The sequence below is a fragment of the Microcaecilia unicolor genome, unplaced genomic scaffold (assembly GCF_901765095.1).
Source record: "Microcaecilia unicolor unplaced genomic scaffold, aMicUni1.1, whole genome shotgun sequence".
NCBI classification, from domain to species: Eukaryota; Metazoa; Chordata; class Amphibia; order Gymnophiona; family Siphonopidae; genus Microcaecilia; species Microcaecilia unicolor.
The window spans coordinates 5004-21559 of record NW_021963690.1 but is presented as its reverse complement, the minus strand read 5'-3'; the positions used below and the strand labels follow the sequence as shown (position 1 = coordinate 21559).

The following is a 16556-nucleotide window of genomic DNA, read 5'->3' as shown; positions in this document are numbered from 1 at the left end:
GGACATGGGTGGCTGCAGGGGAGCCGAGGAAAACCTTGCTAGTGCCCGTTTCATTTGTGTCAGAAACGTGCTTTTTTTTTTTACTAGTAAATAAAGCACAGTAGGCACTTCTATCTATCTCCATTTAAGCTTTGAAAAAGCCGTAAGTTCAAGGGGACTGAAACCTTCACGTGGCATCTGTATACCTGCAGACTGCCTTCAATGACCTATCAGTGGAGTCAGCAATGTTTACATTCACCTCCTGAATATTTTCGAAGAGCTGTGCAACAGGATTTTAGGTCTTGGCATGCTCTTCCTTTGCAGCCTGGTGACATTGCCTGATTACTAGTCATGCCTGTTGCTTTCAGGCTCAGATATTAATTATACTAAATTAGTGTCAAGTCATTAATCAAGAGGAAGAAGCACAATTGAGCTGAGAGGAAATGAGTATGCTGGATTTCACCAAGAAAGTATTTCAGAAGTGTGGTTAAGTTTCCAGCTATAATGTTTAGAAAAAAAATATTCCATTGTGGAGCTGCGGTTTACAGCCACCCTTTCTCCACGTGAGGGTGAACAGCTGTGGAAGGGATGAGCAACCCTATTCACAGAAGATTAATGCTTTTATTCACTCATGACTAGAGTTACAGGGACAAAAATCAGGAGATCCCCACAGACCTATTTTAAAGCTCTCTTCCTCCCAGCTGTGTAAATGGCTGAATACCTGAAGATAAGTGGCATACAAAAATGCTTCAAACAGCTCACCTTCTGTGAAATTGAGTTGCTGGAAGAACACAGAATTTAATCTGAATACCGGCCTATATGAATAAGGCTCTTAGACAACGCCAAACAATATCTGCACCCAACACAAGGGACAGCGTAAGCAAATGCCTTTCAAATAACTAGGCAGTAGGGCTGACACCTTTTTTCCTGGGGGGAGGGCAGCAATCGGGATCCCAAAACATGGTGCCAGGGGCATGGATAGGGTTATTACCACTGAATCAGGTCAGTGATGGTTGGCGTCTGCAAGAAAATATTCCAGGATAGACTCCTTTTTAGAAAGGACAAGACAGGTTAAAAGTGGAGCAGCAGCTTTTTATAAGCCAAGGTAAAAGGAACTGGAGATAGCAAGTAAACAGGAACAGCTAAGTTGCTGTGGATTTTGAAAAACGTTTAATCAATAGGCTACTAATCACAAGTACATAAGTAATGCCATACTGGGAAAAGACCAAGGGTCCATCGAGCCCAGCATCCTGTCCACGACAGCGGCCAATCCAGGCCAAGGGCACCTGGCAAGCTTCCCAAATGTACAAACATTCTATACATGTTATTCCTAGAATTTTGGAGTTTTCCAAGTCCGTTTAGTAGCGGTTTATGGACTTGTCCTTTAGGAAACCGTCCAACCCCTTTTTAAACTCTGCTAAGCTAACCGCCTTCACCACTTTCTCCGGCAACGAATTCCAGAGTTTAATTACACGTTGGGTGAAGAAAAATTCTCTCCGATTTGTTTTAAATTTACTACACTGTAGTTTCATCGCATGCCCTCTAGTCCTAGTATTTTTGGAAAGCGTGGAGCTTCACATCCACCTGTTCCACTCCACTCATTATTTTATATACCTCTATCATGTCTCCCCTCAGCCGTCTCTTCTCCAAGCTGTATAGCCCTAGCCTCCTTAGTCTTTCTTCATAGGGAAGTCGTCCCATCCCCGCTATCATTTTAGTCGCCCTTCGCTGCACCTTTTCCAATTCCACTATATCTTTCTTGAGATGCGGCGACCAGAATTGAAACAATACTCAAGGTGCGGTCACACCATGGAGCGATACAACGGCATTATAACATCCTCACACCTGTTTTCCATACCTTTCCTGATAATACCCAACATTCTATTCGCTTTCTTAGCCGCAGCAACACACTGAACAGAAGGTTTCAGTGTGTTATCGACGACGACACCCAGATCCCTTTCTTGGTCCGTAACTCCTAACGTGGAACCTTGCATGACGTAGCTATAATTCGGGTTTTTTCCCCACATGCATCACCTTGCACTTGCTCACATTAAACATCATCTGCCATTTAGGGAAAAGGTAGATATGGCCATGATAAAAGCCATCCAAAGGATAGCACACAAATGCAAGGTGCTGTTAGATGGGAAATTCAAATGTAGATTAGAAAGTATAACATCTGTACAATCAGTTGTTTGGGGGTGGGGGGGGGGGGGGGGAGGAGGAAGAAAAAATTTGGCATCTATGCAAAAGGCACTTTTTAGCCTACTAGTTGAGGAGCCCACTCATGACGACTAACACTTGATCTAGTAAAGACAAGAGACAGCACCACCAAGATTATGGTAGGTCACAATATGAAGTCCAGTGAGACAGAGCTATTCAGTGTTAACACTGGACCAGAAGAAAGGCAGGGTAGGATTAAAGCATAGGCAAACTAGGCATATGACTACGTCCTAAATATTTCTGAGGTGCCTTCTCAGATATGCTAATTCTATGACTCCCAAAGGCAGACTGCTACCCTGGTAAATCAGCTGCTGTTAGTGTAGGAATGGGCAGCCAGAAAATGTCTCTTCCAAGTTTCTTCTTCATTCTGGAACAAAAGTTACGAGTACACACTATTGTACACCGCCTTGGATGAATCTCTTCATAAAGGCGGTTAATAAATCCCAATAAATAAAAAAAAAAAAAAAAAAAAAAAAAGAGTACCCACTATGTGCACAGAGTGTTTAGTCCTATATTTGTGCTCTTGTTCCTGCAAAACCAGTCTCACGATCTCAAGCCACAAATCTTGCACATGGTAGTCCTAGGGCTTATGTCCCGTCTTTTGTTCACTCCTCCCTGTTGCTGTGCTCACAATGTGGAATGTTAGATAAGAACTTCTGCTGGGAGTTTTGTCTATGAACTCCTGATGACCTTATCTTGCTGTTTTACGGAGAGAAAAAGGCAGGCATCTTAAGGGAGTTACACAGTGGCCCGCCATCTTATGGACCGCATATTTATACAGAAGGCTCACTCTTTCCTGATAGTACGCACATGCATGACCATTGGAAAAACAGTACATCTTTGTAGAAAGCACATGCTAATGCCATCAAACCTTTCATCACAAACTAACAATCCATCCCTACAAGAACGTTGAGTGGGGAGAGGATTGAAATCAGGGCCACAGCTGCCCAGCTGTCTATTCCTCACCACCCCCTGTGCATTGTCCTTCATTTGGAAGGAGTCATCTGAGCTGCTGCTACTGTACCATTTTTTTCTGGCATCAGAACTATGCAGAGCCCAAAATGTGTGGGAATTTTAAATTATATTCTTAAGAGGGACAAATTTTCACTTGTCTAGGACCCAAAGGGTCAATGCTACCCTGACCAACAGTCCTACATTTCAAAAGGATTGACATGTTTAGATTAGGGAAGCCTACATAGAATAGTGGATCTAAGCCAGAGGCTAAAAACAAAGCAAAAAAAAATGGCAACTTGATCTTTCTTCCTAAGACAACCACTATGGTGCAAAGTTGTAGAAAAAAATGTGAAATAAAATAGCAATGAAAAAGTCATAGGAGGAAGAGGAAGACGGACAAAAACTTCCACGGAAAGATGAGCAGTCTGACAGGAATATATTGCCAAAGCCTTCCTCTCGGGGCAGACTGACCATTCGGGCAACTGGGCAGTGCCTGAGGGCCCAGAGGCTCTGCCCGGATGTCCAGCATGCCGCTGGTGACCTAGTGGCCTCTGCAGGAGGTGGGGAGGATGGGGTAACATGTTCTTTCCTGCCCGGGCTGCGCTCTCCCCCCCCCCCCCGTATTTTACAAATGGCGGCCAAGGCCCCCTGTGGAAGCCTTGCGAGACTGTTGAGACTTGCGAGACTGTGGAAGTCTCAGCTGCCATTTTGAAAACACAATGGCGCCGTCAGGTGGAGGAACAGTGGCAGCACAGCGGGAAGGAAAGAACATGTCCCCGCAGAGGCCACCAGGACCCCTCAAGGTAGGACTGGGGCAGCGGGGGGTCCAGACCACCCTCAGTCCGCCCCTGCTTCCTCTCTACTCTTGTATCAAAGGAGGAACACCGGGAAATGTGTGTTGCTTTCTCTAGTATACAGATATTCCTGATGTGCAGTACAGCAAGGCACACTGAAAGCTGCATGGCAGTATGGATGAATAGGTCTTCTCCATCTCCCTTTTCCTCCCCCCTTAAAATTCACAAAATATATTACAGAACAGTGATGACAGGATAAGTGAAGAGAAGCAAAATGGGTATCAAACTTAACATTCAGGTTTGAAAAGAGGATACGTGGAAAAGAGAAAAAGTAAGACCATTATGGGACTCTGGCAAGGACATATGCTTGAGAATGCAGTATTCTGAATACTGAGAAGGCTATGGGACCCCATCCAGAGCAGAAAGAGCCATATGAGGTACTGACTATGTCTCACAGCTCCGCCTGTCTTATATTTCAAAGAGGAAGAGGTTCTGAACAGCTCAGCAGTACCATCTGACCATCTTCAGGAAAAGATGACTAAAGCCTCCAGAGACAAACGAGATTTTAATGAATTGTTAGGGCAAACAATTTGTGGTACAACAGTTCAAACATTATCCTTTTATGTGACTAGATAAAAAGTTACGTAAGTTCAAACATGTAACTTTCAGACTGCTTATGGACCAATGATATTTGGGGGGGGGGGGGGCAGCCATTCTCAACATTTTAAATCTGATATTTTAGTCACTTTGACCCAGAGGTGGTCACATATCACAAGGATAGAACAAGGATTGGGAAACCATGTGGTCTCTTGGCCCAGCAAGGCAGACTGATTTTATTTGGGGGTGGGGGTGCACTCTATTAGATGTGGTCAGTTCTGCCAGAAGTAGTCTGGAGACTAAAATAGTAAATTTCTGGGCGCTGGACGAGACTACTCCCTGATTTGACTAGACAGGGTAAAGATCAACAGCTGGGGAGCCTCCCCCACTGCTATTTTAACTTGTATTAGTTGCAGGTGCGACAGACACTTCACCGAGACATCCTACCAATGATGTAGCACCTCAGAATGAAGTCAGCACTGGTAAGTCAGCCCAGGGAGCACACAAAACAAAAGAGATCTACAAGAGTCTACACGGCTACTCTAGGTTATTTCGTCCTTGACGTAAAGAGCCATAATGGCAAGGATTATCCCTGTTTAATTGCACTGAGTATTAAGAAATGCTTTATGAAGTTAAAGGAGCCCAGACCAAATCTGGACAGAACTGCAATGGACTTGATCAAAGGCCTTCTCGGCATCAATGCTGAAAAGGCACATTGGAGTCCAAGTTGAATGAGCAATTGTGACCAGGTCAATAGTTCTACGGATATTATCAAAGGCTTGCCTACCTAGAATAAAGCCTACCTGGAATAAAGCCTACCTAGTCAGGATGGATTAAGGAAGTTAGGATTGCAGCAAGCTTATTGGCCAGAGCCTTTGCCAAAATTTACACATCTGTGATCAACATTGAGCTAGGGTAACAAGACTGGCAATGCTGTTCTGTGGCTTAGGGACCACTGCAATCCAAGCCTCCATCAGACAGCGGCAAGGGGCCACCACATTCAACAGATCAGTAAGTAATGGGGCAAGCTCGGAAGCTAAAGTTTTACAGAATTTCCCTGAAAAAAAAAAATCATCTAATCCCGAAGACTTATGATTAAGTAGGGATTTAATAGTTTACGGCATTTCTTTAACCCTGATCTCACCATCCATAGAAACATGCTGTGCAGGGGTTAAAGCTAGAAGAGAAAGCTCAGATAAAAAAATCAACGGCTGCCAAGTCAATCCGAGAGTCCACAGTATATAATCCCCTGTAATATTCCATAAACCGCTCCTGTATCTGAGTGTACGGGTCAATAAAATGCCAGATCTTTGATTTTATGCATGCTTCCATCAGCCTATGGTTATGCAGGCGCAAAGTCAACATACGGCTTACCTTGTTTTTCCTCATAAGCCTGATGTTGCAGCCTGGCAGAGGCATAGGCCACTTCAATGTAGTAGCTATTTAATTGCAATCTGGCAGCCTGTAGCTGCCAAAAAACAGATTCAGAGCCTGTAAGTTTATGTTGCTGCTTTAAGCTGTTAATGAGAAGTGCAGTCTTGTATTAATCTAGTCTTCTGCCACTTACATTGGGAAGCAGCTTTAAAGGAAAAACTTCCTAGAAACTGCCCCAGAATGAAAAAACCCCCAAAACCCCAAAGTACTGTCATCACCTTCCCAAACAAAAAAGCTGCTCTGACAACCCCTTACACTGCAAGGAAATGGAGATCCTAACCAACAAACCCAGTCCAACCAACTCTGCCCCCCTCCACCCACAATGCAAGAAGAAAGTAAAATAAATCTCTTACACAAAACAGAGTTCAAACAATTCACACAGCCACACATGCTCAACAGTGTATATAACTGAATACAGCAGAGAGCATCCCTGAAGCTAGATCTCGAGCCCTCTTTTGCAAACACTAGAAGTACACCCCGGCTGCAAGGACTCCTAACTTAGACAGGGAATCAGGGCCTGTGGTCTCATGGCACTAAAAGGTTTGGGTCCCGGCTTATGGGGGAGCTTACTGCCCTCCTTAGTAGCAGATTTAGTTTGGGAAGCCATAACATCATCTCTTAACACTTCAGAAGCACAGGGAAGGCTAGTGCAAAAAGGTGGATGGCAAGGGATTAAGCAAGTTAGTGGGGAAGCAGGAGCTCAGGGATCAGGATGCCATTCAGAGCTAATATTGTAGTTCTTTGTTGGTATTTTATGTGATTTTAATATTGCACACTGTTGGGATTTTTTTCCTTGTAAAAAGTTACGCAGTATAGGAAATTTAATAAACTGTAACTGATGTCACTTCTTCCTCTAGAGCTGGCTCCATTTTACATTTCATAAAGCTAGTCTAGTTGTGAAACAGCTTAGAACTCAGTGGCTTAGAGGTCAAGATCGTTTGGAACTGGCAAATAGCCTGGAAGAAATGCGTTTTTACCTGCATATCAGATGTATTTGACATTGGCCAGTCATGACCTTGGCAACAAAGATTTCTCTTCTAAAACCGAGGCAGAAACATCTCTTTACCATACTGAGGATCTTAGAGAAAGTTTAACACAACTGAATTTAGGTTTTCACCTTTAAGCCACGCAACCTAAAAGTGATCTATGAACTGACCAACTTCCGAAAACAACTGAAGACCCATCTCTTTGACAAGGTATACCACAGAGATCAACATATGTGAAATGTTTAATAATGTCTTCTACTATATTACTATCATGTATTCTATTACCATGCAACCCAAAATCCTTCTGTAAAACCAAATATCTATTCTCTTCTTACTCCCACTATCCATGATGTATTGTAAGCCACATTGATCCTGCAAAGAGGTGGGAAAGTGTGGGATACAAATGCAATAAATAAAATAGAACACCCAATCAAAAAACAGTTCAGAGATATTTGTTGGATAAACACTTGAAAAACTAATGTTTACCCCTCTCAGCTTGATTTGTACCTTCAGTTCAATTTTAACGTTTTTTTTTCTGCACTGACATTACTGAAGTACTACTACTACTACTACTACTATTTAGCATTTCTATAGCGCTACAAGGCATACGCAGCGCTGCACAAACATAGAAAAAAAGACAGTCCCTGCTCAAAGAGCTTACAATCTAATAGACAAAAAATAAATAAAGTAAGCAATTAATCAATTAATGTGAACGGGAAGGAAGAGAGAAGGGTAGGTGGAGGCGAGTGGTTACAAGTGGTTACGAGTCAAAAGCAATGTTAAAGAGGTGGGCTTTCAGTCTAGATTTAAAGGTGGCCAAGGATGGGGCAAGACGTAGGGGCTCAGGAAATTTGTTCCAGGCGTAGGGTGCAGCGAGACAGAAGGCACGAAGTCTGGAGTTGGCAGTAGTGGAGAAGGGGACAGATAAGAAGGATTTATCCATGGAGCGGAGTGCACGGGAAGGGGTGTAGGGAAGGACGAGTGTGGAGAGATACTGGGGAGCAGCAGAGGGAGTACATTTATAGGTTAGTAGAAGTTGTTTGAACAGGATGCGAAAACGGATAGGGAGCCAGTGAAGGGTCTTGAGGAGAGGGGTAGTATGAGTAAAGCGACCCTGGCGGAAGATGAGACAGGCAGCAGAGTTTTGAACCGACTGGAGAGGGGAGAGGTGACTAAGTGGGAGGCCAGCAAGAAGCAGATTGCAGTAGTCTAAACGAGAGGTGACAAGGGTGTGGATGAGGGTTTTGGTAGAGTGCTCGGAAAGAAAGGGGCAGATTTTACGGATGTTGTAAAGAAAGAAACGACAGGTCTTGGCATTTATATTTGATTGCACTAAGACTAAGATACCCAACAGCAGCTGTTGCACAAACCCAGAGATGTTTTTAGTACCTTCATAAACAGCCCTCAATTAGCTGGAAAATAAACATCTGAATTTACTTAAGCATAGAAACCATATAACTAAACTCAGTGCAGAGGTGTGGGGTTGTCCAGTGTCCTATCCTAATCTAGGGTGAAGAGGATGGGTCACATAAGTGCCCACACTTACTATATCCCAAAGATGAGCAAGTTAACCAGTCTGAAAGTTAGAAGGAAAAAATCAACTACTTTCTTTAAAGGGGTGAACAACATGTGGATAAAGGTGAGCCGGTTGATATTGTGTATCTGGATTTTCAGAAGGCATTTGACAAAGTACCTTATGAAAGACTCCAGAGGAGAGTCATTGGATAGGAGGTAGTGTTCTATTGTGGATTAACTGGTTAAAAGATAGAAATCAGAGTAGGGTTACATGGTCATTCTCAATGGAGGAGGGTAATGAGTGGGGTTCCCCAGGGGTCTGTGCTGGGACCGCTGCTTTTTAACATTTATAAATGACCTAGAGATGGGAGTAACTAGTGAGATAATTAAATTTGCTGATGACAGTTATTCAAAGTTGTTAAATCGCGGGAGGATTGTGAAAAATTACAAGAGGACCTTACGAGACTGGGAGACTGTGCGTCTAAATGGCAGATGACGTTTAATGTGAGCAAATGCAAAGTGATGCATGTGGGAAAGAGGAACCCAAATTATAGCTACGTCATGCAAGGTTCCACGTTAGGAGTCACAGACCAAGAAAGGGATCTAGGTGTCAGCAATGATATGTTGAAACCTTCTGCTCAGTGTGCTGCTGCGGCTAAGAAAGCAAATAGAATGTTAGGTATTAGGAAAGGTATAGAAAACAAAAATGAGGATGTTATAATGCCTTTGTATCGCGCCATGGTGTGACCGCACCTCAAATATTGCAATCAATTCTGGTCGCCGCATCTCTAAAAAGATTGGATAGCAGAGCCGGTAGTGGGAGGCAGGGCTAGTGCGTGGCAGACTTATACGGTCTGTGCCAGAGCCAGTGGTGGGAGGCGGGACTGGAGGTTGGGAGGCGGGGCTAGTGCTGGGCAGACTTATACGGTCTGTGCCAGAGCCAGTGGTTGGGAGGCGAGGCTAGTGCTGGGCAGACTTATACGGCCTGTGCCCTGAAGAGCACAGGTACAAATCAAAGTAGGGTATACACAAAAGTAGCACACATGAGTTGTCTTGTCGGGCAGACTGGATGGACCGTGCAGGTCTTTTTCTGCCGTCATCTACTATGTTACTATGTTATGTTATTATATAGCAGAATTAGAAAAGGTGCAGAGAAGGGCGACGAAAATGATAAAGGGGATGGGACAACTTCCCTATCAGGAAAGGCTAAAGCAGCTAGGGCTCTTCAGCTCGGAGAAAAGGCGGCTGAGGGGAGATATGATAGAGGTCTATAAAATGAGTGGAGTAGAATGGGTAGATGTGAAGCATCTGTTTACGCTTTCCAAAAATACTAGGACTAGGGGGCATGTGATGAAGCTACAATGTAGCAAATTTAAAACGAATCGAAGAATTTTTCTTCACTCAATGTGTAATTAAATTCTGGAATTCATTGCCAGAGAGAGAATGTGGTAAAGGCGGTTAGCTTAACGGAGTTTAAAAAAGGTTTGGATGGCTTCCTAAAGGAAAAGTCCATAGACCATTATTAAATGGACTTGGGGAAAATCCACTATTTCTGGGATAAGCAGTATAGAATGTTTTGTACTTTTTTGGGATCTTGCCAGGTATTTGTGACCTGGATTGGTCACTGTTGGAAACAGGATGCTGGGCTTGATGGACTTTTGGTCTTTCCCAGTAAGCAATACTTATGTATTTATTCAGATGATCAACAGGACTCAGTCTGTGGAGTCCACTACTGAATGGAAAGAGACATGATCAGTGCTAGACCTGGTCCAGTCAATGTGTCACTGAGGAAATGTTAGAATATGGACAATGAAAATCTTCAGTCAACTTGTGTAGGAAAGACATTGATGAAAATGAAAAAAACAACCCAAAAACCCTGTGGTCAATGGATTGATAAAATGCTGAAGAAACGTGACAACCGAAACTAAAAATTAACACCAATTCAAAGAACTGTTAAATTCATTGGTGCATGGAAATTCAAGGTTAAAATATTTTGAAGGTGAATAACTAGCAAACAGGAAAGAGCTCTTGAGGTCATATTAACCGAGAAGCCATAACGGTTGGAAAAGCTAGTAGTGCACAGTAATATTACATCCATAGATTTCGTACGCTATTCAGTTCTGAAGTCCATATCTATAAGTGGATATTGATAATATGGAAGCGAAGACCAGGAAAATGGTGCATGGCCTGCACTTTCAGCCAAAGGTCCCAAAAAAAACAAACAGGCAAACGATCTGCAGGATCCAGAACAGAAGAAAAGCAGACCACGTAAAATAAAATATTTTCAAGTCATCAAAACAGCAAACAATTTCCTTTGATCACCCAACATGGCCATGCTTTGTCCTACAAGGGCTGCATCAGGGGCTAAACAAACAGGAGCAGTCCAATGTTTTCCCTGTCTGGTTACAATACAGCACTAGATACTAGCAAGAGGTTTGCCTTTAGAAGTAGCAGTTACAGCAGACACAGCAACCTGGCATACAGGCTGCCTTCAAATGCAAACAGCAACCAGACAGGGAAAACACTGGACTGCTCCTGCTGGTTATTTGTTTAGCCCCTGATGCAAAACATGGCCATGTTGCTTGATTAAAGGAAACTGTTTGCAGTTTTGATGATTTCAAAATAAATATTTACTTGTTACGTGGTCTGCTCTTTTTTCTGTTCCGCATTTTAAGCCATACACAGGCTAACTGAGCTTAAGATTTACTCTGAGGTAAAGGGGTGACAAATATTCAAATATCAAACTTCAGTTAAACAGGTGGTATGAAAAAAAAAAAAGTTAGTCATAATATGAAGGTGGAGGAAGGCTCAAAAGGAAAGGAAAAATATTTAAAATGGGTGCGTGGACATCTGGAAAAGTCTTCCAGAAGAGGTGATAAGAGCCAAGACACTGACAGAATTTATGAATGCTCAAGAAAGCCTAGTGGAAAAGACTAGAAAATAAAATTGACAGATTAATGAGCAGACTGGCTGGTCCTAACAGTCTTTACCTACTGATTTTTTGTTGAAAAAGTGACCAGTAAACCTGTTTCTGAAAGGACAATACAACTCCTAGCACAACAGCAGCCCAAGGATAAACAGTGAAATGTAATAGGTTTAAACAAATGCTTTAAGAGATAAGCTAAGCATAGGGGTGGGGGAGGGAAATAGTATGGGGGACAGATGGCAGGAGGAGTTGGTGCTGGAAGTGCTTCTGTTGCTAAATTAACTTCTCCCACACCAAAACAAACCTATATCAGGAGTATGCACTGGAAATGCAACCACCCCCCTCTTGAGATTACTAAAGCCCCAACGTAGACAGGCGTCTCTTACTTAGCCCAGTGACAAACTCTCGGAAGTTGATGAGCGAGTCTCCATTCTCGTCAAGCAGTCTGAAGAGGCGTGCGGCCAAGATATCTGTATGTGTACCACAGGCCCAGGGGAAGAGGAGAGCAAACATGCACTTGAACTGCTCAAAATCGATGCGGTACTGCTCCAGGTACGGAAGGCTGGGGTCATAACGGACAGAGGCAGTGCCGGGACCTCCCCAGTAGCAATTGATCAGATGTTCAGCCTGAGTTCAAGTATTTAAAAAAGTCAATGTATTAGTTTCATAACGCTCAGCTTATGACTTAAAATCAAGAGCTATTTTAGGTCTCAAAGCAAAAATTGTCAGGCTCTAAGTAACCAGACTGGGTAATCTTCAGGAATCCTGAGGCAGACTATTTCTGGGATCTGGGTCAACTATTCTAGCTACCCATCCCCTCTCTCGTGACTCTGCTGGTTCCAGTGGAAGTTGGGCCATGCCATTTCGGAATGGCGGCTGTCCTGGCGATAGGAACACAGCCATCAATTCTGCTTCCCCCACTCCAGAGGTGGGAGGTGTAAGGCTGTCACCAGGGACCCTTTTAGTCCTGCACTACATCTTCTACTCTGACTTGATGCTGAAGTCACAAATTAGTACCATGAGTAAAAACTTAAAATCTAGCATAAAACAAGATCACAAGCCATTTGAAATTCAGCATTTTGCATGACTGTTAATCTTGAGAACACAGTGGTTTTACTGCTGATTTCCCTATACTAAATTTTTACAGCAGATGAGCACAGAATAAAATCAAGAGTAATCTGCTTACTACGTTTTGGGTCTTGTACATGAAAATGGAGAGGTTGCTACGCAGACTTGTCAGACTGAAGTAGTCACCTTGCTAATATTCAGGTCATAGGAAAGGCAGGGGGCAACGCAGCTTTGATAGAATCAGTCTCCTAGAGCTCAGAGTGCAGGGACACTGAAGCAGAAGAGACCTGAACCATCAAATAGTCTTAGTCGTCTTAAGACGTTTGAGAGCCATAAATCAGCAGAATTATAAATGTCCTGTTAGGATATAATCAAGTGAAGGTCAGAGATGATCCATCTATCACTAACAGATTTATACTAAAGGACTAAAAGTAGCATTTTATAATTGGTCAACTTCACCAGTTTTGGATTTCCGATGTTACAGCGAAAGTAGTCTATATTTTTAGCAATTTTTGTATTTATAGACAACTGGTGGCTCCAATTTAGGTTTTTCTATAACAGATTACTGCATACGTTCGTTGTATTCTGCCTGCCACTGTACCTTGAAAAATGCATACAGCTCCTCTAGTTCATCCATGGTGAAGGCAGTCTCGGTAATGATGGTCCGAACCTTTGCAAAAATTTAAACACACAATTTAAACTTAAATGCGATTCAGTTGCTCAAGTCATTGCTGAGGAACATATGGATGATAAACAGTATTGAACACAAGTCCCCAATTCCAATCCTATATTTTAAGATGTATTTACTGGTTTTTACACTGTTTGACCAACATTAAGTATCTTGGAGGAGAGGTTCTCAACTTAGTCCTCAGCACTCGCCCAGCAAGGTTGGTTTTCAGCCTACCTGCAACAAATACACATATGAAGAATGGAAGCAGTCTACATTGTATTGTAGAAAATCTTTAGCATCGTATCTATGTTAGTTGAATGCTCTAATGCATGCTTATTAGGTGTATCAGCATATTATGCTAACATGCTGTCACTGAATTCTCTCTCTGGTATTTGAATTCCAGTGCTGTCAAATATGTGTATTTTTGATACTGTTTCATAGTAGTTCTATTATTAGGTTTCAATTTACTGTTTTCACCTCATTTATTGTATTTATGTTTATTCTTGGTTATTTTACTATTGTTATGCTGTTAACAACATTGCAAGTTTTATGTTAAACAATACCTGCTGTACACTGCCTTGGGTGAATCTCTTCATAAAGGCGGCTAATAAATCCCAATACATACATACGTTTTTCATATTCATACTTGTTACAGATACTCTGACACCAGAAGAGCTGGGTGGGTCCCAAGGACTGGGTTGAGAACCCTTCTTTGAAAGCCAAAGTTCTAAATGCTCACACATGTATGTTATTCTACGTCAAAAGTTCAAAATCCTTGAAAGGAAAAAAAAGGAGAAGTCAGTATTCAAGAAATTATGGAACACAAAGGGCCACTAGTTTTGAAGTGTATGGAAAACAGAATTCAACTGGGACTTTTAGCTCAGCAACAAGGGGTACACATTGGTAGATAACAGATCATAAGGCCCATCCAGCCTATATACCACAGTATTCTGATCCAAATGTTTTTCCTCATCTCATCAGAATTAATCATATAGAGCAGACCAGCTGCACGTACTATAAAGCAGGCTATATTTATCCACTCCTACCTTAGCTAAGATAATATTCAAGCACCTAAGCCACATTGAACCGAAACTCGTTTCTGGATAATTGTGGGATACAAGTATGAATAAATAAAATGTACAACTTTCGTTAAAAGCATGGAATGTTACTGCTAGGTACTTATGATGTGCTTGGCAACTGATTGGAAAACAGAATACTGGGCTAGATGAACCATTGGTCTGACCCAGTATGGCTAAATGTTTATGTTTTTTATGTAAATTAGTCCCTATTTTCTAACTCCTGGTACTTACATTACCTATGTTCCACCTTTGCTTACATCCTATGCTATTAATGCTTTATTGCATATTGTGTTGACATATTCAATAGTTATTCAAACACAAAGTATCTATTGCTTATGTTTGATTTATTCCTGCCGTATACTGCTTTCAGTGAATTCCTTCAAAAAGGCAGTAAATAAACCCCAAAAAGGAGTACTGAAGTTTGACGTACAAAATCAAAAACCTTAACAAAAAGAAAAGAAAAAAACAAAAAAAAAAACCCCACCATTGTCTTAATATGTAGAATTTCTATAGCTTTACTCATGCATGCAGTGCTTCATCCAATAAAAGGTATTACAAACTGCAAAGAATCCATTTACACCTGTCTGTATACTAGAATAGTTTACTAGAGCAAAAAAATGTAGGAAGTTTAAAAAACAAAATCACGCATATGCATGCTCTTCACTATTTGTAAAATTTATCAAAATATAAGATACTAGTAGGAAATGCCGGTTTTGGAAAGAAATGAAATGGGCGCTAGCAAGGTAATTTCCCGGCCACCATCCTCCCTCCCGAGTTCCAGACCCCCCCCCCCCCTCCGTCACTTGGTTGCGAGTTTGTGATTAAAGTTCGCAGCGCTGTCCCTGCTGCTGTCACTGAATGTGTGGGACTCCCTGCTGCCGTCACTGAATCTGTGGAACTCGTGCGTTGTGCGTTCCCCGCCCTCTACATCAGGTTTTGACACGAGGGCGGAGTTACACTGACTGCAGGCCCATCCCACCCTCTGCGTCATTGCGAGGGCGGAGCTACACTGACTGCACGCCAAACTGGATATCTCGGGCGCCTCAAGTTTCCAGCTTGAGGCTTCAATGGAATGTTGCAGGTGCCTTTTATATATATACTAGTAAAAAAGCCCCGTTTCTGATGCAAATGAAACGGGGGCTAGCAATGTTTTCTTCTGTGTGCATGTGGGAGTGTGTGTGTCCCTGCCCTCTGGCCTCTCTCCCCTCCCCCTCTGAGTCCTTCACTGTTACAGAGCCAGCGATTTGATTTCGTGCTCTGCTGTTTTCCTTCACTGACTGTGTTACAGAGAGGGCGGAGCAGACACTCATAGGGAAACCGGATATCTCGCCCCCTTCACACTTCCGGCTGGAGGCGTCATAGAACGTTGGTGTTGCTTTTTATATAGAGAGATAGATAGCTCTGTAATCCACGGTCCGTTCAATAGATTATGCTTACCATCACATAGTGTGTGCTTAACACTACATGAAGAAAACAAGCTTGATCCCTCCTGCTTCCCTTCCCAGTTGACTTTATTCCATTTTATCATCTAAAAGCAACCCCCCCCTTCTGATATATAAAGCTACCAGATACATTTTCAGCTGTTAATGTTAAACACAAGCAATCCTTTGTCAGGTCAGAGGAAAAGGCCTTGGAATTTGTAAAAAATGTTTTACTACATATAAGCTGGGTGCATTATTCAGTGACAGAAACATACTGTACCTTCTCAAAAGGATGAAGGCCAATTATAAAAAGGATACTATCAACCTACCACATTACGCTTTGTAGCATCTTCTAGGGTCTGGATAACCTTCAGTCTCTGCTTGAATCTCATCTGCTCAATCAGGTCCGCTCTTATGGTTCCAAATTTCTAAAGGGAGCCAAAATAAAGTTTCCTTTCAGCGTTACAGAATCAGATTTGCAAAGAGCAAATACTTAAAAAAACCTCCAAACAGCCCAGAACACGGCAGCCAGACTCATATTCGGAAAATCAAAGTACGAAAGTGCAAAACCCCTACGTGAGAAGTTACACTGGCTCCCACTCAAAGAACGCATCGCGTTCAAAGTATGTACCCTAGTTCACAAAATCATCCACGGTGATGCCCCAGCCTACATGTCAGACCTTATAGACCTACAACCCAGGAATGCTAAAAAATCATCTCGCACATTTCTTAATCTTCATTTCCCCAACTGCAAAGGTCTAAAATACAAATTAATGTACGCATCAACCTTTTCCTATACAAGTACGCAATTCTGGAATGCGCAACCTAAAAGCAATCTATGAACTGACCAACTTCCGCAAACTACTGAAGACCCATCTCTTTGACAAGATATACCACGAAGATCAACATATGT

General features: G+C 42.4%; 1 protein-coding gene across 1 annotated transcript in view; it reads right to left on the bottom strand.

The window, feature by feature from the left end:
- Positions 1-16071, bottom strand: part of LOC115459575 (TBC1 domain family member 9-like) — a gene marked incomplete at its 5' end in the record, with an annotated part of 49817 nt that extends 33746 nt beyond the window's left edge. The window contains 3 exons of the mRNA XM_030189386.1: positions 11792-12032; positions 13075-13143; positions 15973-16071. Of these exons, the coding sequence (XP_030045246.1) occupies positions 11792-12032; positions 13075-13143; positions 15973-16071 (409 nt within the window). The remainder of the gene's footprint in view (positions 1-11791; positions 12033-13074; positions 13144-15972) is intronic.
- Between the last annotated feature and the right edge of the window lie 485 nt (positions 16072-16556).